The sequence below is a fragment of the Channa argus genome, chromosome 21 (genome assembly GCF_033026475.1).
Source record: "Channa argus isolate prfri chromosome 21, Channa argus male v1.0, whole genome shotgun sequence".
In the NCBI taxonomy this organism is placed as follows: Eukaryota; Metazoa; Chordata; class Actinopteri; order Anabantiformes; family Channidae; genus Channa; species Channa argus.
In genome coordinates, this window is record NC_090217.1 from 2213782 (window position 1) to 2238820 (window position 25039).

General features: G+C 41.7%; 1 protein-coding gene across 3 annotated transcripts in view; it reads left to right on the forward strand.

The window, feature by feature from the left end:
* The first annotated feature begins 1494 nt into the window (after positions 1-1494).
* acss3 (acyl-CoA synthetase short chain family member 3) overlaps positions 1495-25039 on the forward strand; it is a 39282-nt gene continuing 15737 nt past the window's right edge. Inside the window, exons 1-9 of one of the 3 annotated variants that reach the window (XM_067489679.1) lie at positions 1495-2002; positions 3487-3631; positions 3803-3991; positions 4943-5077; positions 6171-6311; positions 6982-7062; positions 7399-7494; positions 9289-9440; positions 15553-15656. In XM_067489679.1, the coding sequence (XP_067345780.1) occupies positions 1677-2002; positions 3487-3631; positions 3803-3991; positions 4943-5077; positions 6171-6311; positions 6982-7062; positions 7399-7494; positions 9289-9440; positions 15553-15656 (1369 nt within the window). In that variant the 5' untranslated portion in view covers positions 1495-1676. Of the gene's footprint in view, positions 2003-2505; positions 2529-3486; positions 3632-3802; positions 3992-4942; positions 5078-6170; positions 6312-6981; positions 7063-7398; positions 7495-9288; positions 9441-15552; positions 15657-25039 lie in introns of those variants that run through there. The other 2 variants (XM_067489678.1, XM_067489680.1) reach the window with 2 other exon arrangements.

Consider the following 25039-nt stretch of genomic DNA (forward strand, 5'->3'; position numbering starts at 1 on the left):
TAAGTAGGGCGATAATCAGTGGGGATAGTGGTTTGACATCATCAAATGATTAAGTTTGTCTTTGTTCAAATTTTGGCAGTTCTCAAAACAAGCTGTAAGAATCCGTCATGACACCAATTAACCTAACATGCATGTCCCTGGATCGTGGGACGAAGCCCACGCAGGCACGGGGAAAACATGCAAACTTAAAGGCCGCAGGTGGCCGGGGGTTCGATCCGGTGACCTTCTAGCAGTGAGGCACAAACATTAACCACTCTTCCATGCATAACATTGTTTGAAATCATGAATCCTCCTCTCAGCCAGTGGCGTGTTCAAAATGCAAAGCAGCTATCGTCACCTTCAAGCAACTTTGATTAGAAATCCATATTGACGCCCCTTGGAGATTAATGTTTTGGAGATAAACTCTGGTAATTTGCCTCTAACTGTGTCCGGAGGGCAGCCAGCTGATTTCTGCTTCAAAGGATTCATATTCATGACATCAAATCAGAGAAGAAGGCAGGATGCAGGGTCTCGAAAAAGCTTCTTGGACTCCAGTTTAGGTCTGATTGCAAGCAGCAATTATTAGTTAGAGGGCTGTGCACATCCCGTGCTGGTTTAAGAACAATACACGTGCTTCCTAACAGCGTCCGTGCTGTCGAGAAGTAGACTTATGGTGAACAATGATTTGGTGAGCAATGATTTAGCGAGACAAATTACAGCATGACAGGAGAAGAGAGGCATCTGTTTGCTGTCAGGTTCTGTATGTAGCTTGCACGTGACCATAGATAGTAGCTTGGTGTGCGTGCTCAGTTTAAAAGTGATGACATTTGAATCAATATCAGGCAAAATACAGCAGTTTCATCATGTTCAAGAAGCCAGAGAATAATAATGGGAGGTGATGGGTGTAGGAAATTCCTAATCAATAATTCAGAACATGGGTGGTTTTCAAAATCCATGCTGGTGAGGAGTCTATCCGTGCTCATGACTGATAGCTTTAGTCTGTCACTGGGGGTCGAGAATCAAACCAGTGTAAAAGTGCATGTTTGGTGAGGAGTGTAATTAACCCAGCTGTTGCAGGGCAAAACTGTGCAAAGGTTTCTCTGGGAAGTGCGTTGTGTCCAGCTCTGCATGTATAAATAGAACCATGGATGGATGAGTTTCACTGCCAGGGGCACCAGTGTGCAGGGGTCTTGCCCAGAGGGGTCAGGTGGATTATGGGCATTTAGCAGCAACAGCTTGAATGATAGCAGTGCATTCATATCAGGAGGGGGGGGGGGAGGAGGGGTTATAGATAACACCCTGAGGACACTGAAGGCTTAATGCTGCTGTTAGTGAGGACAAACAGGTATCAATGATTTATTTTTGTTTTGCATGATCCGTAATGTCTTGGGATGATAACAAAAATGATTTCCATTTCACAGTGACAATTCTAAACCCGTTTTCCTATTTGTGCAGCATGATTCATGTCACAGATGTTAACAGTGCAGTCCGCACGCAGACTGTGTTGAGTAACTTTGGGACTCAAAGCTCCTCCTGCATCAGCTGCAATCAGTCCATAGTTCAGAGTTGCGAGGAATAGTAGCGACTTCTCTTCCTTTGAGTGGCCCTGGTGGACGACTCCCAGCGTTTCCTCAGGCAAACAGGGAAAACCCGGAAGAAGAGGAGCAAGTGAAAGTTGGTCTGAAACTAAAGCAGTGATGCGCCTAAACTTCAAACACATACTGGGGCTGAGCCAGCGCGCTCCTGTTCACCACAAAGAGGCGATCGGTAGGACACGGTGGGCTGTCTCAGCGGTCCAGCAGCGCGGCCGAAGAGCACAAGGATCGCACGGTGCTGCAAACAGCAAAAAGTGTGTCGCGCTGCAGGGCTGCAGAAACTATGCGTCCGACACGGCGTACAGTCGAGCCTTCGCCTCCGCGAGAGACAACCCAGCGCAATTCTGGGCTGAGGTGGGACAGGACATAAGCTGGTTTGAACCATGGAGCAAAACTTTACACCTTGACGACCCCGCATTCCCAGACTGGTAGGTTTCGCTGTCGCAAGCTAACAACGCGGCGACGAAGTGCTGCTGTGCTGAGCGTCCGCGGGAAGCGTTGTAAACAAGCTGCGCTAAGGCGGCGCCTCCCTCGGCTTTTCCTTAGAGGGCAAAGAAAAGCTGGAAGAAGCAGCCACACTGCTCAGACCAATGTCTGATGTGTCATTTCTCCAATTTGATCCGTAAAAATATGTGGATTATACACTTTTGTAAAACAAATGCACACAAAAAAGCCCAATATTATAGTTGAAATAAAATGGTAATGGAATACATACAAAATCTTATTATACACACTAGTGACCTTATGAAATTAATATTAATAACTAAACTTTTTATTAGTGATGAATACATAAGAATATACAAACAGCCACCTCTACCGCCATATTTAAAAACGTCATTTCCGGTCGCAATCTTGGGGTCTTTGGTTTTGCTAATGTCTGAGAAGAGAAGTGTTGCAGAAAGTTACCAAGGTTTTTCTTTGTCTTTGGTAGAAATGTTTGAATTTCTTTCAAAGGTAAGGAACAAGTTAAATAAACTTATTGCCCCAAAAAAAGGCTACTATTCATCTTGGAGAAAATCAGTACTTAACGTTAGCATTTCAGCTAATGCTAAGAGTAACTAACGTCATAGATGCATAGTGGGATAGAATCAGAGTTTTATAATTTCCTCACCAAATATTACTCTTAAATAAATGAGAAGTACTTCTATTGAAATAAGTAAGTGGTACAATGAGGTTTACAAGATTTTTTTTTTTTTAAATATTGTTATAAAGATACCACCTTCCACACTCACAATGGGGATGAAAATTCAGTTGTTTGTCGGTTATCACTTTCACTGTTAGCATGGTAAGAATCCTGTCTGGCTTCCAAAACCGCAGAGTTCAGACACCATCTGCTCAACCTGCTCGCTGCTCTTTATCCATATGCAGAGCACCAGCCTTATCAAGTGTATTGATTTGCAGTGTGCTTCAGGCAAAGGCATCTTGCATGTGAGTTGGTCTTTATCAGATTGGGTTCCATTTTTATGGAAAAGGTGAAAATATTTCCATCCAAACAAATAGACACAGAGATATATGATCGATTTTTGTTAACCTAGAATCTCTTTTAATTGTATATTTAGAACTCCACAGCAGTAGCTCTTAATCCTAGTCCTCAAAAACCCCTACTCTGCACTACCCACTGCTGATTGCTTAGATCAGGTGTGTTTAATTGATGAGACACTGGAAGGAGCCATCTTAGGTGAGGGGGGAGTGGTAGCATACAAAGTCATCTGGTATCTTCCAGCTTCTGATTGACACACACCTGCTCCAGGTAATTATCAGTGGGTAATGCATGTTTAATTGGAAAAACAGGCAGAGCATTGGTTCCTTTGTGACCACTGATCTACAGCATGTACATCTAAAAAGTTTGGTTCATGTTTAATTCATTCAGTTCATATTTAATTTGTTGATTTATCATGTTTGTGTCTATCAGGTTTGTTGGAGGGAAGTTAAACATGTGCTACAATGCTGTGGATCGTCATGTAGAGAGCGGCCGTGGAGAGCAGCCTGCCATCATTTATGACAGCCCTGTGACTAGAACTAAACAGATCATCACCTTCAGAGAACTGAAAGACCAGGTTATAATCATCTTTTCAAATATCCATGGTTGGTTGATTGGTCAGTGGTAGAAGTTATGGATAATTTTAAATGGTTTTAAGATGACATTTGAATGAGTACCGCATACGCTTGACTCATGATGCACGTAGATGTTCTGTGCTTTGCATTGTCACCTCTGTATCTTGATCCAGGTGTCCAGATTAGCTGGAGTCTTAGTTAAGAATGGGGTACAGAAAGGAGATCTGGTGGTCATCTACATGCCCATGGTACCCCAGGCCATGTTCACCATGCTGGCTTGTGCACGGATCGGTGCTCCACACAGTCTCATCTTTGGCGGCTTTGCTTCCAAAGAGCTTTCTGTCCGCATCAATCACGCCAAGGTTAGTAAATCTTGATTGGTTGAGATATGCTTTCTTCAGCTGTGACAATGGGTCTACATATCTGTTATTATTTCCATGTTGCCCCACAGCACCCTGGCTCTCATTAAAAATTGGGCACAAACTGATAGAATGTTTTTTTTTTTTTCTTTCTTTTTATTCACTTATTTTAAACCAGGCACTAATATGGCTGCAACTAATGATTTTCCTCCTGAGTTTTCTTGCACTCTTAGTAATGCTTCCCATTCATGCTGCAAAATATGGGAAACCCTGGAAGCCATATTTGCCTAAGGCACCTTGATTTTGTTAAGCTGAAAATGAATCATTCACACTGCAAAGAGCTTGCCTTTTCTTTTCACAGCCACAAACTGAAAATAAGGTTCATACCATAGAGATTTGTTTTTTTTTTAAAGCAACAGAAGAATTACTTGACCACTCTGGCTTTTTACATGTTTCTGATGATAATGATTTTTGATGAGTCATGTAGTTTTGCAAGTGCAAGTCTGATGAAATACAGTGTAATTATGGTGTTTGTAAGATTTGTTGGTTCCTCATTATTGAGGTGTATTTCAAGAGACCGCTAATGTTGACATTGACATCAGTGTTTTCAGCAGTATAGTAAAGAAGAGCAAGCAATGGTCTATGCCTACTGTACATTGCTCTGTCTTATAAGGTGGGGAAATGACCATGATGGTGGGTTTCATTAAGAGGGAAGCTTGTGTCCAATGAAAGTAGGCCACTTAAATGTTAAAATCAATAACATTGCAGTTAATCCAGTGCCATATAAGTTGTGTGTAAAGCCTTACATGCATGCTAGAAAGGCTCATGTAAAGTCAATTCGAGTTGACACCGGAGAGCTGCCACAGTAAACCGACACTTACCGTTAATACCAATGCAAAAGGGTCTTGACATTTTCATTTAATCAAATTCTGATGGCGTCTCCTTGTTCTCCAGCCCAAGCTGATGGTTACAGCATCATTTGGCATTGAGCCAGGCAGGAGAGTGGACTACATCCCTCTGGTGGAGAAGGCAATGGAGCTGAGCTCTCACAGACCTTCCAAAGTTCTCCTCTACAACAGGCCCAACATGGTAAGAAGCATAGTTAAGCTAAATCTGACAATCAAGTGACATTTCTAAACCTGCTGGGTATATGATAAAATGGAAATATGCTTGAAATATGGCAGCCATAGTGTAAGCATGGTTTTTGTTTAAAGTGGAGTGAAAAATGTCTGTGCTGTTTGTGCTTCGCTGTGTGCTATTGGCAGCCTGGCAGATAACCAGTTTGGAAGGAGTCTGAGTTATAGTCACAGCAAACTCAGTGAGGGTAAAATATTCTCGAAAATGTATGAGTGTTTCAGTCTATTCGTTCTCCTATCAGGTGAGCAAAGCACCTCTTTTCTGGTTTTCTTGAACATCTTAAATGCACATTACACTTCAGAGCACATTTTTATGTGTTTTAGTCTCTCCTATCTATAGTATCAGTGCTCTATCTAGTGAAGTCTGTTAGGGCGTTGCAGCTTTTTTGGAAGATAGTGGGCACGTGAACTAAGCGAAGTAGTTTTCGCAAGAAATTAACTGGAAAATGAGGCCTTTAAAATCATGTGTAGCACCACTTTGAAGGTTGTGGCTGCTTTATAAATGTATTCATTTAGTGAGCGAGGGGCTGTGGTTTTGTGAACACAGCTTGTAACATGAAAGGCTTGTTAAATCATGTTTTGCCTGGACTTGGGCTTTGAATAAAGTGGATATAAATCTGTGTATTTCACAAAAGCTGGAGGTTTTATGGGAAGTCTGTCCTTTGCCTCAAGAGTCTGTTTGATAGATATGTCTTAGTCCGGATCCTCTTATCTGAAAAGGAAAGAAAGAAATGGTCGTGGCCTCACTTTAACCTCCAGGGATGATTAAATGTTAATGAAAGTATCACAGAGCTTCACAAAAGATGGAAATGAGACTGATGTGTGCAACAGAAGATATGAGCTCAATTAGTTTGATTTCACCTCTGTTGGCTACTACAAGAGAGTGAAATGAAGCAATTTAAAACATCTGGTGAAGAACCACAATTTAAATAAGACATCTGCATAAAATGTAGACTTAACCAAATTAGAAGTGAGTCTTTCCGTGAGTTACTGTTGCCATTTATAGTAACTTTATTTCAAAGAAAGTGTGTGTGTGTGTGTTCTAGGAGAAAGTGGTGTTGAGTCCAGATTTGAGCCTTGACTGGGACGAGGAGATGGCCACTGCTCAGCCCCATGACTGTGTAGCTGTTCCCTCCAACCATCCTCTCTATGTCCTCTACACATCAGGGACCACAGGAACACCAAAGGTAGTTCGAGGGTTATGATCAGCAGGAAAATGAAAATCAACACTTTGGTAAAAGTAATGCAAACCAACATTCTCACATAGATGAGTTCTAGTATTCACTGTTGTCCCTGTGTGGCTGCAGGCTCTGTATGGAGTTTTCATGGGACTCATCTGATTTTTGACACCAGCACAGTGACATAAATAAGACAGAGCATTTCCACAGCAGGTGCTGGGGCTCATGCAGGAAGAATTACCTTCAGGCAGTTTCAAATAGAAAAAGCCCAGCTCCTTTCAAATAGCATAGTTTTGTCTGTTGACCAACAGGTGATATAAAATTTCCGCCTGCTGGGTAGTTCCTAAGCTTGATAGTGCTGCTATTGCCAGCTTTTTTCACCGCTGGCTTTTTTGAATCTCTCTATGGCTACAGGGAGACCATAACTTTTAGAAAATCTTTGTAATCTTGGACATGAGGACTTGAAGATGCATAATCATGTGCAAAAAATAAAGAATAAATGCAACAGCACTGATTAATAAAAACACTAAAGGAAAAGTGGTCTACAAAAAACAAAAAGCCATCCGCCTTTAGTGTAGCAGGGCTGAGAGACTGAGTTTAGGCAGATATTAAACCCCTGCGTCTTTGCCTGGTGCCATACCTGTCACTGGTTTGATATTCTTCTTATCTTGTCCCTCAGGGTGTTGTGCGAGACACTGCAGGCTACGCTGTGATGCTGAAATGGACCATGTCAAATATTTATGGACTCAGACCTGGAGATGTGAGGCAATAAAAGCATTTTCCCCTGGTTTAGGGCTGAGCATGATGACAAATCTGTTTAGCAAGATAGTGATTGTTCTATATTTAAAAGAAGATTTGATCACCATTTACTGTTTATGGTAACTGATGAGTCTTCATTTTTCAAAATACTATGTGTTAATTTTTATTTACAGTACAGTCATCATTTATATTATATTTACTCTTTTAATGAACCCTTGGTGTTTTATTTTCAGCATTAGAAATATATAATAGTATTTGATGATAAATAATAGTAAAAACTGAAGTTTGTGCACGTTCGACTTCGTCTTTGTCGACGACGTCTTTTAAACACTTGCAGGTTTGGTGGGCAGCATCAGACCTAGGCTGGGTGGTTGGCCATTCATACATCTGCTATGGTCCTCTGCTCCACGGGAACAGCACAATTCTTTATGAGGTATATTCCTTTTGACAGGATTTAATATTGGCTGCAATAAAACCTTAATTGCACAAGCTACAATGCTATTGTACAATGTAAGGTTGTAATGTCACTTGTCTGCCATTCTTTGCTCTGCAAGCTGAACACATTCATATTTGGTAATGAGTCCAGTTTATAGATGGGTTCTCAAGTGATGTCATTAACGAGACACATGTGCAGCTTTGGGTTAGATAACAACCTAAAGTGACTCAGAGCTTATGAAGAAATCGACATGAAAAGTTGTTTTTGTGCCAAGAATTGTACAAATTACCAGTGTAATGAGTGAAGATGTTTCGTGTAAGAAGGAAACTTGGCTGGTTTTCTGTTTGGTTAGTTGAAAACAGTTTGGACTGCAGAATTAGCTCCAGCATTTATGTCACAGCTTTGGATTTTGGATGGGTTCACACTGAAACGGTGTTAAAAAACACTAGTTTTCAGGAAAGACATCTGACACTGTTAAATGCTGTTCACTGAATAATGACTTTTAATTTGGAAGCAGGTCACAGCTGATAGAGAAATAACTTTGGATTGAAATTATATAATGCTATCAGAGGGAATGAAATCTGTGTGTGTAGAGTCTCATTTCATGATATTGTGTCTAATTATTAATACTGATTAAATCTGGTATTGACACAGTTTGTCAGGGGTGAAACACAGCACATCTTCTGTAGCAAATATCTAGTGTCTGATATTTTCAGGAATGAGCAGGATTTTCATACATGCCGAGCTTATGACTATAAAAACCAGGAGATCCCACCCTAACGTGCACAGAACGGTAAATTGAGTTGAGATATCTGAACACCATCCATCCATCCATATATCTGTCTGTCATGTGTTGCTATCCAGGGCTGTTTGCGGCAGCAGCACGTCTCAACACACACCTAACCGTGAAGCTAACTTTCAGTATTATGCACCAGCCGTTTCTCTCTAGATAGTGTATCATTCTAGCTGCCACATTTGTGTATCAAAGGTGACCTGTGGTTTAAATAGATCTGCAGTGCAAAGATGTGGCTCACATACAAATATGACTGTAAACAGCAACGTCGTTACATCTGTAAAACTTTCCATATATAAACTGTTTATTTGTATGTAATGTTTCCCATGTTGATGCCTCGTTAGTCGATGCTCATTGTCAAGTGTTTGTAATCGGAAGCCTGTCTATGAGGACTGGGACTCACCAAAAAGTGGTGAGCCTGTCACAGTCCACTGTCACAAGATGCAGAGCTTTAGTGTTCAGTTTTCTACACTTCTTTTTTATTCAGGCATGATTTCTCCCACCTTCTGTCTTCCCTCTGATCAGTCCACAGGCACAAATATTTATCTAGAGCTCAAATGACAACCACAGCTCACTGCTGCTGTTTACCATTCTCATGTGCAGGTGTCTTCTCACTTTAGGGACAGGTTAGCTGATTACCAGAGTGGAAACTGCCATTAGAGACACGTGTCTGCATGGTTCCTTTGTTTATAGCTTTTCTTCTAGACAGACAACACCTCTGCAGTGCAACTGTGTTTTGTAATGCATACGTGTCTGGGTCCATCTTTCTGGAAGGCAGACTTTCAGCTTGCCCCTCCATTTTTGAACAGCTGCTTTTATGAATATTCATGGTTTGCAATTCATAGTTGAAGTGAAACATGTGGATATCTTGCTGTTATTTTTCCTACTTATTTACGTTCTACCATCCCCTCTGTAGACAGTCTGTCCTCTGCTTATTATACCAGCATCCATGTTATACCTCTGAACTAACCAGCTTTTCATGTATGGTCTGTGTACAGGGTAAGCCCGTAGGGACTCCAGACCCAGGAGCGTACTTCCGTGTACTGTCTGAACACGGAGCTTCCTCCATGTTTACAGCACCCACTGCTATTCGAGCCATTCGCCAGCAGGACCCCCATGCTAAAGTCGGGAAAAAGTACCCCCTTTCAAGGTACAAATGAAATCACACAAGGTGAACTAAGACATAAACAGTTTTTTTTGTTTGGCCCCTATTGAGGTTGAAAAACATCAATGTGAAGAATAATCTGCCATCTGCCTTGACCGGTTGGGGTGAGTGGAAAGTGGAAAGAGAAAAGGAAAAAGAGCAACAACAGAACATCAGGCAGGTTGGTAGGACCAGTAGCTGCACACTGAAAAACGCACAGCTCCAAAGCCCGGGGCCACCTGCAGAAAGGGACAGACAGAGGGAGATGGAGAAGGACAAAGACAACTACGGGAGAAAGTTATGTTGGTGACAAATAAATGTGGGGCGAGAGGAGAGGAGAGAGGGTCAAGAGGAGGAAAGGAGCTCAGAGCCTCAGGGGGGGGGTCCCCCAGCAGTCTAAGCCTATAGCAGCATGACTATAACTCTAAGCTTTATCAAAGAGGAGGGTTTTAAGGCCCAGACCTCTTTCAGAGGGGCAACACTATCGAGTGTCGAATGTAACGAGGCTGCAAAATGTGTAAATAGATAATCAACTTGTGCAGGAGTAAAGTTAAGATGGCTTCAACATTCATTGTATTGGCATATGCTGAGGAAGAATCGTTTCTTTAAATTTGTTCAAGGCATTTTCAGATAAACATCTGTTGTAGTGGAATGTTTTCTAACTGCCGTATAGTCCATTAATGTAAATTCAGATGTTGTTAGAAAATGTTCGGACAAAAGAGTTATGAGTTTCTCTGGATCTAAGAAGAGATGTGTAGTCTCCTTAATTAAAGGCACATACATTTAAGTTCATAAATATTAGAACAATGAGAACAATGATATGCTTGTGGCATGTGGTGTCTGTACACCACTACACTGAATTTGAAGTGACACACTCGAGATTTTCAGCTTTAATTCAAGGGATTGGAAAAAAGTGCGGCGTTATCTGTTCAGGAATTGCAGCCATTTTCATGCACACACGCCCATTTCTCTGTGGCTTAACTATTGTATTCGTATCGTATTAACTATTGTTAAGCCACCATTTATTGTGTCATATTCATCCTAGAGCTCTTCCACAAGTTTGGTTGCTTTCTTAAGCTCTATTTCAGAGCCCATCTTTGATATCTCATTACTTCATTGTCACTTTAAAATCTTCTGTCCTGCTCATGAAAAGTCTGTTGCATAGCACTGTTCTTTCAAATGTTGATTAGTGTTCTGTCTCAGTTTATCTACAGGTCACAAGTGGCTCATGTTTTAAAAAGAGCAATGCTTTTGTCCCACTGAGGCCAATACTTGCTGATATTACCACAGTTGCTAATTGTTTGCTGCAGTGCTGTGAAAGTTAGACTTATGGGGTTCTAGTATCCATGCGCTGCTTTCATTCAGCTTAGCAGTTTAAAAATGCATGTAAGCACACAATCTTAAAGCAATTCTGAGTGTGGATGACCTATAGCCCCAGTAAATCATTCAGTAACGCTGGTGTTCTGTGCTGAATTTGACAATCTCCAGTTGTTTGCTGCCCTGAATACATAGCACCTTTTTCAGTTGTGTTCTCATACAGAGATTATTTTCTACAATAGATTTTCCTCAAATGTTGGTGACATTTATCCCCTCGGTTTTGACTTTGCTGAAATCAGTCATTTATGCGACATGCTGTTTCTATGTGCGCCGTCTTGTTCTTAATGTGACTTTTCCCCTTGGAGGAGCCAGGCTGGTGAAAGATTACTGCATTTCCCTTTGGCGCTGAACAAAACATGTCACTGTGGCACTAAGGCAGCAATACAAATGCTGCAGTGAAACATGGTTTCAGTTTTACTGTGGGGCTGTTTAGTGTCTGGTCGAGACTTTCACTTATGAAATGTTTTGATTTTAAAATGCCAGCAAGAAGTGTTTTGGCACTTAAACACTCTAATCACACACATATTCATAAGTCACTTTTTTTAGTGGTTCTTTTGAATGAGGGGAAAGCATGAAATATCAATATAATCTAGTGTTGCCTGCCTCTTTCAATTCAGCAAGCCAGACTGACATGTCTAGGCTGTGTGTGTGTGTGTTTTGAGCAACACCTTTCAGAACATTTGTTGCTTTATTATGAAACTCATAACTTTATGCTAGAGAAAGCTCCACCATCAAAGACCTAAATTTGATACAGCTCAAATGGCCTGTCTGGACTTTTATTGACAATGTCAGACGTTCACTCCCTCTAGAGCCCGCTTAGCTGTAATAGCCCTGGACCTTATCGATATGCTTGAGCAGTTCGAAAACTACATTGAGAGTCTGGCTGCAGGGCTGTCGAAAGTTTGTGATGGCAGCAGTGCTCCGCATAAAAGTAGCATGAAAAAGGGGCAGAAACTCTGTCAGCAGTATTACAGCGACAGGAGCACTAACTCACAGCTGAGAGCCTCACTCATAAACAAGTGAGCAGGAACATGACTCCAGTGCTTTTTGGTGCAGTTATGTGTAGAGATGTTAAATGTTTGCATCTTGTGTGCTTTTAATTTCACTAAACAGAGACTGGGCCGTAGTGTTCTCCACTTTTTGTACAGTCATGTACAAAAGTTAAATCCCTCTCTTCTAATTCGGTTTTTTAACGTTTGTAAAAACATAATAAAAATCGTCTGATCATATTGGGCCTATGTATTCTAATACATAGGCTGATATCATCTGAGATATCAGATGATTTTTATTTGACCTCAGACGAACAAAACAAAATAACTTCTGCCATTATTTAACAAAATGAAGCCAAAGAGACAAATGAAACATGTGGGTGATGTTAAGTACCCCCTTACTGCTTTCACAGGATTTAAGAGGGTTGGAGCCAGATGCTGCTCGTCATCAGCCCTTGATTAATTGATCATCAGCAGGTCTGCTGAGTATTCAGTTGTGTTTTTACACACTGCCAATGGGGTTAAGACTTAAGTAATGATCTTAGAGAAGCAATTGTTGCTGTACATCTATCTGGAAAGGGTTAGAAAACCACGTCCCAACAACCTGATGTGGAATGTTCTACAGTGAGAAAGATTATTCACAAGTGAAAAGACGTTCAGCCTAAAGTCAGACCATGCAGTGCTCAGAGAAATGCAAAAAAAGCTGTCTCAGAACCTACGGGCTTCACTGAGCATGCGAAATGTTGAAGTCTATGGCAGCACAATTTAAATAAAAAGCACAATTTAAATAAAAATGAAAAAAAAAAAAGACTGAACAAGTGCAGCTTGTTTGGAAGGGGAAGGGGCCCTCTTCTTTTTAAAAAAGAACACAAAAGCACGACTGACATTTGAAAACAGCATCTGAACAAACAAGACCTCTGGAACAAGGTTCTATGGACAGATGAGAACAAAGTGGACTTGTTTAGCCTTAATGCCCAGCGTCATATCTTGCGAAAACCAAACACAGCATTTCATCAGAAAAACCTCATACCCACTGTCAAGCCCGGCGGTGGATGGGTGATGATTTGGGCTGGTTTTCCAGCCACAGGATCTGGGCACTTCGCAGTGCACGAGTTGAGCCTTTTGGTTTAATAATTGTACAGTGAAGGAAGTTATGATGTTCCTCTAAGGTTGAATTTGCCTGATACTAAGGCCTGCTACAATCAGATGATTTTGAATGTTTTTACACAAAACAAACTTTTTCGACATGACTATATAAGATGTTGCAGATCCATGTTGTACATGCTTGCAGACTTTGTTGCTTTAAGCACAGGTTTGCCAAAAATTTGAGCTGTATTCCTCTTTTCTGAAACAACCGTCTTATTTTATTTTTGAGGATACATAAGCTTAAACCATTATTAGTTCATAAACATATTCAGACATATGAATTTTTTTTGCATTTATCTTTAGGAGGGGCAGCTCCGTAGCTCGTCATAATGTGAAAACGTGCTACTGACGCATCATGAACAGAACCGGCAGCAGTGCAGATAAATTCTCTTCTAAAAGTGTTTGAGTGAGGCTCCAACTTCTACTCAGTCAGAGAAAGTGAAACCGTGTCTGTCACATAGTAATGCAAAAGGATTCCTTGCATGAGAATCGACTGGCTTTGTCACAGTATTCGTGTTTGACGCCCTGGGTGGATTGATTTGAGATGCTGCAGCCAGCTTGATAACCAAAAGTTACATTGAAGCTTCAAAATGTGATGCATTTGTCTTTTCAAATGTGGAAAACACCTGCAAAACTACTAAATACTAACCATTGTGTATTTAGTCAGTGACCTCAGTAATGTTACCCTGTGAAATCAATAATAATCTGAGATGGAGGGAGATGTTTCATTTTAGCAGTGTTGGAATAATGTTCATTTTTTTTACAAAGTGCTGTAAAGAAATATTGCAGCTTTTGGCTAAGCCAGTATAATTTAAAATAAACAGCATATAACCAACACGAGAGAAATAAGTCGCCCTTCACTCTTTGATGAATTAAAGAAGCAGAGGTTTCACTGACTATTATTGAGTCAGTGCACACACTTCTTCAGCATGTGCAGCAGCCAAATCACACTTCCTCAAAACCCTCAGACGCCTGAAAAGACTGTGAATTGGCCTTGAATAACTAGAAGTAGGGTGGTGGTGTATTGGGGCTTAGCTAGAATTCAAGGTCACTGCCAGGTCTGATAGATTACGTCCTGCAGGAGCTGAGCTACATAAGGACCAAATAATGATTGTCTGACAGTTAGTCCACAGATGTCATTATGGTCCTTGACGTACCTCTTACATATGTCGGTATCTAATTAAAGCTGTGTTGATCAACAAAAGTTGATGCCAAATTGCTATTTATGTTGTACCCCAGGTTTTAAAAAACTTAAAGTACATAATAAAGCAGGTAGAGCAGTTGTCCACCCATCCCACAGTTGTTAGTTCGATGCCCAGCTCCTGTGGTCACATGTCGAGGCATATGGAACCCAAACTTAGGTGTGTGTGTGTGTGTGTGTGTGTGTGTGTGTGTGTGTTTGAGACTGCAAATGGGTGAATGAGAAGCAGTGTAAAGTGCTTTGAGCACCAACGGGTAGAAAAGTGCTATATAAGTGGAGAACATTTACCATTTATTTATCATAACCCCAAACAATCAAGTTAAAGAGGAGTAGTGTTGGAAAAAGTGAATCCGATATTATCCAGGGAGAGAGCAGCAACAGAAAAGGAGAGAGGAGAGATTGACAAACATTTTCTTGCGCATCACAGAAGATAGAATGTGTCTTCAAGTTTGATTAGAGGTGAAAGGTCATTTTGCTCTTGTGGAGGGTTGAGGCCAGCGAGTGGTGACCAGCAGTCATTTGCTGCAACTGTAGCCATCAAACGGCACTGAGACCTGAACAGCTTTGCAGTAAGCGACCAGCAGTGTTTTAAATTAGGTATTAACGGCCATGGGCAGCCATCAGAGGGGTTTTTGAGAGCATGATGTGGGAGAGATCGGGGAAGCTGAAAATGGAAACTTCATTGTTTAGGGTCAGTTGTAGGGCATGGAGGGAGGGTTTCATGGAGCTAGGGAGTACTAGTTGTCCAAACTGGGAGGACACGACGTTTGAACGAAGATTGACTAGATATTCCTTCTCAATTACTACTATCAGCACTGACTAAGAGGTCATCTAGGATGTTACTAGAAGACAAACGTATACCTTCAAAGGGCTTTACGTGTGGTGATGAGTACTTTTGAGAAAAATGTGGAGTTTGGTGTTTTCTGCCATGACATTTAAATAAGATGCTGAGGACTGAGCACTTTTGAAGACCTGAGTGCAAATGATGCTCAACAGAAACAAGGACTCTGTTCTGCTGTTCTAACAAAAGACACAGTGACGACACAGACCATCGTGGTCCAAAAACATTTTATTTTTAGAGGCTTTGCTTGAGCTCAGTTGCATGCAGGAGATGTTATCAGCCAAAATATATGGTATGAACATTTTTTGTTTTAAGGCCACTTGAGACAAATGGTATGTGTACAAGTAATGTATCTCTGTTAGTGCGTTTATGCATTACGTCTTTGTACATTTGACATTCTAACATCAAATCCTTAAGTCCATGGTTCATTTTTTTTTTTTTTTTTTGAGGGGTGGAAAAATGCAGTGGTGCATAGAGTTGGACTTCTCCTGACTGCACCTGCAAGGGAGTAGATATGTCATGTTTCCTCTGTGTGATTGACAGGTGTGCTCTGTGTCCTTGCAGGTTCCGCTCATTATTTGTGGCAGGAGAGCGATGTGATGTGGAGACGCTGGAATGGGCAAAGAAGAGCTTTGGGGTTCCTGTCCTGGACCACTGGTGGCAGACTGGTAGGGGAGCTTTTACTTTCTATCTGACTCCTTAGTTTTTTTTCCCTTTTTTTTTTTTTGTCAAAACTTGCATGTTGGACAGGAAGTACAACATTTAAAAAAACGAAAAGAAAGGACAGTGACTCCTAAGCATAGGTGAGTGAAGTGTGCAGTGAAAGCTGCAGTTCTGTTCTCATGCTGCTTTTGTCACTTAATGCATCACAGAACAGGACTGTATCCATTTCAGTGACTTGTCACAGGGCTTCTGGTTTTTTAAGCATTTCTCCTACAATATGCTACACGTGAGGCTACGTAATGCAGTGTTATGTCCATGGGGTAGGTGAGAAGCACTATACCCTTAAGTTCTCACGATGTAAATAGCACAAAAGCATTCAGGGCCCTCCAAGTAATATAATATATTAGCATGAACTGTATATGATTATTTAATTGAACTTGGTTTTAAAGACTCATATTAAGCTTATCAGTGTGACAAGACTAAGTGCTATTATTAGCCCATTTAAATTAACTTAGCTTGTAAAATGGGCCTTGCTCCAGAAATTCAGTGTTCCCCAGAAGCCGGCTGTCATCGTGAAATATATTTTATCTTCTTACCCTTTTGAATTGTCCCTTTTGTATGTTTCGTATTGTCGACTTGGGGACTGAACCCCCCTTCTAGAAGAAGACTATGATGTACAGATCATTCAGTTTTAATTCCTAAGCTTCTCTGGGACTCGTCATTAAAAAGTTGTACATCATAATTACGAAAAGTTATTTTGATCTCAGTCAGAATGAGATGAGACAGATGTTGTCACTGGGATGTTGTTTGATGTTACCTTTCATTGTGTCACTAATGTTAAATTGACTTTGCACACACCTGATACTCTAATTGACTGGCTGAGATGTGGAGACTAAGTTTTGTGCTTTGTAAAGAGATAAAGGAGCCAAAAGGGATCAATGGGGGCTTTGTCCACTGCTCAGACCACTTGATAAGTATCTACCGTGTCGTTCCTGACTTGGGACAGCACAAACACACAAATCATACCTGCCTAAAGGTGAGTGTGTGTCAATCTTTCTCTCTATTTCAGTAGTTTCTGGTTATTCATCAGTGGTAGAGGCTTATTTTATTTTACTTTTTAAAAATTCCATTAATATAGCCAGAATTTCAGTATGCTTTAGATTAATGCTATGCTCCTAGTGGCAAACCATCATTTTAAAGTCCTGCTAGGTCATGTCCCATAACTCAAAGTCCAGTGGCTGTACATTAGACCAATGGGTCTGGACTTGGCAGTTTTGCAGATTGAGTATCTCTGTCCCTTCCCTTTTTAACTTACAGTTGAGGTACCAGATATCATTGGTGTCGTGGGCCTGAGTGATAAGATGTGCCCCCTGCATTGTTTCTCAGGCAATGGATTCTAATAATTCTTGAACTGCAAGACCCAATTAACCACTTGCATTGGAGGTTTGAATCCAGGCATTGTGCCATTATGCAGATGTCGTGCCCCTTCCTCCTTTGTTTGATTGCTGTAGTCTCAGAGTAATACTAAACTAGAATAAATGTGCTGGCGACGGACAGAGAGGGAGAGAGAGCGATATTGGATGTCTCTTTATTTCGTAATGTCCGGCCTGCACAAATGGAGGCTCGAACTGGACAAGATGACGTGTTTGTTAGACATGGAATCAATAGTGTTGTCGAACAGTTAAAAAGCCATCAAGTTTGAGTGTGTACAGAGAACACACTCAGATATGAGGGCAGATTAGCCCACTTGGCTGATTGGACTGTCCAGGCTCAATGCCAGTGTGAAGAGCTCACAATGTGATTTATCAGTTCACTCTATTAGAAATGCTGATTTCATATATATCTGCTGCGTTCCCGTTACAAGCTGCATCCATAGATAGATATAGATATCTCTCTCCCTCCATAACTGAAAGGGCTGTTTAATTTCAGGCAAGCCTGTCCAAGTTCTGCCAAAAAGGATTTTTATTTGTTTGAACCGTTTACACAAACGCATACGATTAGCTCCAAGTAAACTGTTCTTCTCATTAATAACTAAATATCAATATAAATGGCTTAGTATCAAAAAAGGCAACAACACCTCAGAATGTAAATACTGGAACCTAGAAATGGACATCAGCCTTTTTAGTATTCTGGACAGGTTGTTGATTAGTTCTTATTATGTGTTGCCGGTAAATGACCCGGATTGTGCTGTTAGAAAATAAACGAATAAATTAGACATTCTCTGATGATATGAAGCCCAGACGGAGGACTGCCTAGATGCACCAGTGGCTTTGGTCTTAGTAAGCTTAGACTGGGTTTACTAGTGGACACGCGTTCCCGGCACATGTCTGTCCAGCCCCTGACTTGGGCCACGCATGCTGTATAGTGTGGTGCTTTTTATTCTCTGTTCAAACACCCATACACTGGGCTTTGTTACATAAGCTATTTGGAGGAGTGTTTCATGTTCCCATGAGGAGTGTGGGAGTTGAGGCTTTAGTGGGAGCAGCAGTGGGCTCAGGCAAACACACGGTTTTGCCTTTTGCAAGCCTCTTGGTGCTTCTCTGACTTAGTTGTTTAGTGTGTAATGTATAATCCACCCCATTGCTCTCTACCTGTACCTCCATCTCACATTTCAGCTGACTGGCAGTGCAAATAGTTGGACTACGACATGGGTGTGCTGCAGAGAGCTCCTGATTCTTATCGTTCTTTCTGTACATAGCGTCAGTATTTCAGAGATAAGATGGAATTCTGCAACATGGGGATCTCTCTTCCTTCCTCTGCCTCGCATGCACACTTCAAACAAATTCCTGTCACACTTTGTGCCTATCTGAGCCAGGTGATTTATAGAGCTGGGGAAAGAAAAAACCTCTGGCGCTCTCTTGATTTCTGTCTAGATGTGTAAATCCCATTGGATTCTTCACCCCCTGCTAAACCCAATAACTGGCAGCTGGCGGCCAGCGTGGCAATCCAAATATGTTCTCCATTTTTTCATGGTAGAGCGCGTCACTCCTTTACCCACTTGCTTTCTCTTTGACTGCTGATGCTTGTGTGAAGGGAACGAAACACGCTATGCCATGTTATACATCATTAAATCAGCATTAGTTTGACAAAAGCAATTTGTCATATGAACATATGCATTTTACATACACGTAGCCTGATGTTGATTCTGCATGTGCCTAAATCTCAACACAGAAATGCAGGAAGCGCTGCCAGTCTTTTGTTTCATGTTTCTTGATCAAGGGCAGCTTGATCTTTGTGGTCACAAACCAATGAGGATCTTCTCAAAGCTCAACCTCCAGACTCCGATTTGGCATTATTTTTATATTGATGGACAAGGATCAAATGCCATTAAAAAGGAGAAGTCTCTACTCTTCTCAGGTAAAGCGGTGCCTCTACAGTTTCCTCCTACCTGCACCGAGTTCATGAGTCACCCTGATGGGAACGTCACGGTGTCTTGTTCGACCGTCCCTCTGGAGACAGGACATTGATCACGCAACTTTTAGCAACATCAGTCCTTTGCCAACTCTCCCTCATCTGTCTTCCAACAGAGGAGAATCAACTTGGTCAATAAAATGGAGTTTAACATTCAAGGCTCGTTTACTCTAAAATGGGCGTCACAGAAATGGAGACTCTCTCTCTCTCTCTCTCTCTCTCTCTCTCTCTCTCTCTCTCTCTCTCTCTCTCTCTCTCTCTCTCTCTCTCTCTTGTAGGAATTCATTATAGTCAAAAAACCTGAAAAGAACTTTGTTTGCATCATCTGGCTTGTAACAGTAAATCAAGGTATTTTTCAAACTTGTCTTAAAGCCTGTCACACACGGGGCTTTCATATAATAGTATTGGTAGATCTGTCGTCTGACTCGGCTTTGCTTTAAATGAAATGAAATAAAATCAATCACTAGTGCAATTGCTCATATATCTCTCAGCTGCGTTTTTGTGATTATAGAATGTAATATTTAGCAGCCGAGAGCCGTAATCGATGGTGAGAAAATAGGCAGTGTGAGAGTAGGTGAAGAGAATGATATTAGTTCCACCGGGGCTTGTGTGGTATCTGGATTTGTAAATGCCAAATGTGACACATTTGCATGTGAAATCCCTGACAGTATAGCAGCGTATGTGGGGTCATTGTCTGTTGAGGTGAACAGTTGTCAGCATTATTTGGGGTTTGACGTGTCCCTGATGGGGAATAATCCAACTGATATTTCAAACCTTGTAATACAAGATAAAAAAATTGTTATCTAAGGGTATTTTAATATGTATTTTCTTTATTGTTGTATGGAAGTAGACAGTATGTCAGGGTTGCTCCTCTGGGTGTCAAAGGATGAACTGAGAACTTAATCTGTGTGTCACACTGTTGACACTGACTGCTGAACAAAAAGCTGGTTTCAGTTTGCTTGTAGAGTAACTTCTCCTACACTAGTGACAACAAATCAAATTTGTCACAGGATTTGATTATTATTACCATGCTTTGAAACCATTCATATCTCTGTCAGTGTGTTCTGCTGCTCCTTAAGCTGCTGTATCATCGCTGTAGAAATCTTTATCACACAGAGTACGTTTTTCAGCTCCCGGTGCATCATCTCATTTATCTTCGAAATCCTTCCCTACACTAGAAACAGTTTATCAAGAGGATAAAGAATGGCTCAGGGTTTAGTTTGCATCATTTCTCCATCCATCCCCCAGGAGCTTTTCTGTACCTTGCAGCAAAGCCAGCAATGGCCTCCTTTATTTTGGAAAAATGAACAAGCCAGTTGACACAGAGAGGCAGCGTGATGTGCAGCAGAGGGAAGCTCCCATCACCTGCAGCTTGGATTTATGGAGATTTTCAGCGATTGCACGCAGCAGTAAAATTGCACATATACATTGTTGAAAAGGTTTAATTGGGCTAAAATGTGGACACTTGCGATTAGTTTTTACTCTCACTGAAACGCTCGGCTGATGCAAGCGAGGTTAGTTCACTGATACAGAGACTGGTGTGAGTGCTCGTTATTCCCATGTGCAGTGGGCTCAATCAATTCTCAGCCTCCTGCTGTCATCGCAGTGCTGATTCATCGTGGCTCGTCAACCGAGGCACGACGCCGGACTGCTCTTTTCTCCCACAGTTTACCTCCAAGATTAGTAGATGACTTTGGTTTTTATATGTTGCTTTCACACAGACGCAGACTTGCACACAGGGCACCACGTGTGGACATCATGTGCTTAACCCCACTGAGCCGAGACACACTCCTGCATAGTGTTTTACCTCGGCCACCTGACTCCTTCAGCAGGCCAGCTTTCATGTGCATATGAGAAAATATCTGCCATGTTGAAGCCTGATAATAATCGCTGCTCTATTTTAAGCCCTAGTGCCATTGGCAGGGGGTGATGAAGGTTGCTGATGTCATTGGTGTTGCCTGGCAACAAATGTGTGATTCCAGTTGGCAGGGTTTGGCTGCCTCACCAGTGAGAGGTGGCGGGTGGACCTACACTAGTGTTTTAGGTGTTTGTTTTTCTGTCTGACACTGTCTCCGTCCTTGTTCGTCTTTGTCATCTGACTCTGTGACAGACAGCAGATGCCTTTTGACACAAAATGGAATTATCTTTAAAAAGCAACATGGACCTTCTCAAAGTACCTGTCTTGTCAAGACAATAGTTGAATTGACAGTATTTTTTGCTCTGGCCTTTGCCAGATGCAGCACTGACACAGGATTGTTTACAACACATTCTGCTTTTTTGGGGGGGTAAGGTCGAGTAAATGGAGTCTCAGACAGACGCGACGGCAATTTTTATAGGCTCTTTGAAAATCCCCTCGACCGACTGTAAAAACAGAGGATTCGACAGCCCAGCACTCAGCACCTCAGCAGGCAGACAGCAGTACACACAGTATGGTGTTAATAACAAAGCACAGGAATATTACCTGTGTAGCTCTGAATTAAATCTGAATGAACCCGATGGTTTCTGTGCTGAGAGTTTGTTGTGCAACTTGCAGAATATAGCATCCAAATGCTGTAGTGAAGTAGGTTTTACTAGGTTTGACTAGTTCACCTGTGCATTGGACGATTACAACATGCAGGACGTGTGCAGGACGTGGACACCTGCAGCCATAACTGAATTCAGATTATTTTAGAACACGTCAGTTTGTGCAGGGTGCATTTTTCATGACTTGTGAATAGAAAACATGCTACCTTATTTTTGCAAATTCACTTCCAGCAAGTGGTGCAACAACACTCATTGTCAGTTACGAAACTTTTGTGGAGCATGTTTGGTCTCATGTGGCACATGAGGCTCATGTGTTTCTCAAATGTTTCCCACCTACACCAAGCTCTGTTATTCTGCCACATCAAACACTTCAGCCAGGCCTCATCATCAAACGACCAAGTCTCCCAAATGTTCTGAGTTTTACTTTTAGCAAATAATAAACGGCACAACAGATGACTTGGTTTGTTTTCAGAAATGGTGTTGCTGTCAGTGACTTTTGATTGGTTTGAAATTGGCTTATTAAAACATTTTTTGCTTTTGTAAAACGTGAATAGCTTGTAGCAAGTGAGGGCTTTTTTAATCACGTAACCATCAACGGTGTGCGTTGGGCTTGGTGAATCAATTTGCATCTTAAATAGCAGTTTCCTTCACGTGTTACATTTCAGTCGTCCCTGCATTGCTGTTATACGGTTCAGTGTATTACGTGTAGTGTAAATTTGTTGCAGTATTATGAAACGAGCCAAGCCACATTTCCCTCAACTTATTAATATTCATTCCCAGCACTTTCCTGCTGGTCCCTCAGCTTCTCCTTTAAAATGAAAAACTAAACCGATCAGAATACTTTCCTTTTCACTAAATTGTTCCCCTGTCTTGTCGCCCTCATGCTCTGTCGCCCACCGTTTGAGAGCTTCACAGGAGCCTGGGCTCTGTGCCTCATGTCATCCCATTGCTGCAGATGACGCGGCTTCAGTAATTCCGTCTCCATCAGCCGAGGAACCGTGTTTGTGTTACCTCCCTGTTTACTGGGGCCTGCTGTCGTCATTTCTCTAACCTGGGATTTCATTTGTCATTCATTCTCAGCCCTTGCAGCAATCGTCTGCTGAGGTTTCTAGGGCACCAGGTGGGGGTCTCTCATTAGCAATTCAGTAAGCAAGTAGTAATTCGTATGCATAAACTTGGCTCTGAGCGAGTGAGGCGAGCTGTCTGAAAAGTGATAAGGGAGGCAATGTTTTTAGCTGATGGAATGAAATAGTCCCTTGAAGAGTCTTAAGTTGTAAATGGCAGAGTGTGTGTGTGTGTGTGTGTGTGTGGGCATTATGCTTTATTGCTCATCTTACTTTTATCTCGGTCTCTGTGGGTGGCGTCGCCAACCTTTTGCACTTGCTGTAATGCAATCTGATTCTCCCCGGAGTTTTTACTCCCGCTTCCCTCTAACTTGTTTCTCTTGATTTCTCCTTTCATTTTACCTCCCAGCACAATCCCACAGGCTTGGCTGACCAACCAGCTGGCTTCTACTTGTTTGACTGATCAGCAACGATGGTCGGAGCAGCCTAACGGAGCTAATCCCAAAGCGATCTAGTAAGATTAAGTTCTCACTTGCTTTTTGGACCCAAGCTTTCTGAGAATAATTGCAGGAAAACACACACTATGCTGCCCACCTGTCCAGCTGAGACGAGTCTTAGTCTCTCTCTTTTTAGAAGAGGGGGAAAAAAACAGTTGGTTTTGTCTGAAGTCTCTATTACGAAACCAAACAATGGTGAAAAAGACATTTTAATTTCCTGTCAGCATTGAATTCCTGCTTTATCCTCATCCTCCTACACCATGCTTGTCTTATCGAATGGCATTGAGTGGACCATCTCGATTAGCCCAGCAGCAAAACAACACAAGCGTGAGCAATAATGTGCATGTGTGTAATGTACGGAAAAAGGCAAACGGTCTCTGTCAGGGTTGTTGTGTCTTTCACGACACCTTTACATGACAAGAGCGGCTTGTTTGTTAGTTATACCTCGCTACTGTAAGGTAGTTGTCTTCCCCGCAGACTTTCAAAAGGGGGAAACTAGAGAACTCGGTGCCATGTCCGAGCTTTGCTTGTACTTTGCATTTGTGCTGCGGTTCAAGGTGAACATTAGCACAGGATTAGGAGAAGGAAGCCATCAGGCAGCAGGTGCAAGCAACACCATTCATGTCACATTCAGTTTCAATGTGAACGTGGCGGCTTTGCCCAAGTACCTGCCAGTTAAAATGCTTCCTTTCAATTTTTAACAGATTATCAGGTTATCCATAAATATTTGGGCAGCAAAGGTTTTCTGTTGTATTTCAGGTTTTGCCGAGCACAAGAACGAAACTGAAATGCTGAAATATAGATTTAAATTGGTGTTAACATCTTTTTTGTTTGCTTTGGGACGAGGAAATACACTGTAAACACAAGACTGGTCCACGGTCAACTTGGCAAACAGCTGCATATTTGCACATCCAGCATGTAGCCAGCGACATTAGCAGTGGTTTAGCGTGTTTTCCGAGCACCTGATGAACAGAAGTCTAATATTTGTTCTCTCTTCAGCTCTGATTCAGTTTCCACCAAGTCTGGAGGGAAATGTCTGTCTCCTCAGCAGCTAAATGCTCCTCCATGTTCACTTGCACACATTTTCTAACACACAGAACCCAAATGTATTATTTAACTTATTAGATATTCATCTGTGAGAATAAGGGAGTCAGTGAAAAAGTAAATGTAAAACACTCGCTGAGTGCGTTTCAGCCATACTCTCCAATTTTGGCTCATTGCCCTTTATTGCTAAATAATGCTTCGTGAAATCATCGTGTATTTCTGCTCTATTAATTAATGTGTATCATCATATAATGCAGCGTATAAATGAGTCATACCATTGTACGGTTCAAGATCTTTTTTCTAAACTGGCAAAACTGATTTTTTTTTTTTTTTCCAAGGGAAACAAACATTGATTCAGTTGGGAGTGTAGTATCGGAGTCTCCTGCCTTTTAAGGTTTCACATTGATCCATGCCGTCGTCAGCCTTGGGCCAATATCTGTCATGCAGACCCTCCAGACAAAGTGGAGGAACGGTGTTAATGTTGCTTGAGCTGAAGCTGGTCCTTTCATCAGTTTAGGAAATGAGTGGAGGACTTGCATAGAAGAACGCTGCATCCGAGAGCTGTCGGTGTTTTTCCTGAACAACACCTCCCCTCCAAGCTCCCAGCAATGAACGTGGCTGTTCAATAGCACCTTCTCAGCTGAAAAGGCGCCACGGTATCAACCATCACGCATGTCGACGCATCCTCCAACCCCATTCATCACACTCGGAATCGCTCTCACTGGCCAAGCTCATCTGAAACAGGTGGAAAACAAGATTGATTTGTTTGCGTGTGGAGGTAAAGGAAGAGGGGGAGGACGAATAAGCCAAAGAAAAAGAAAAGTCAAGACGACGACTGATACTGGGGTG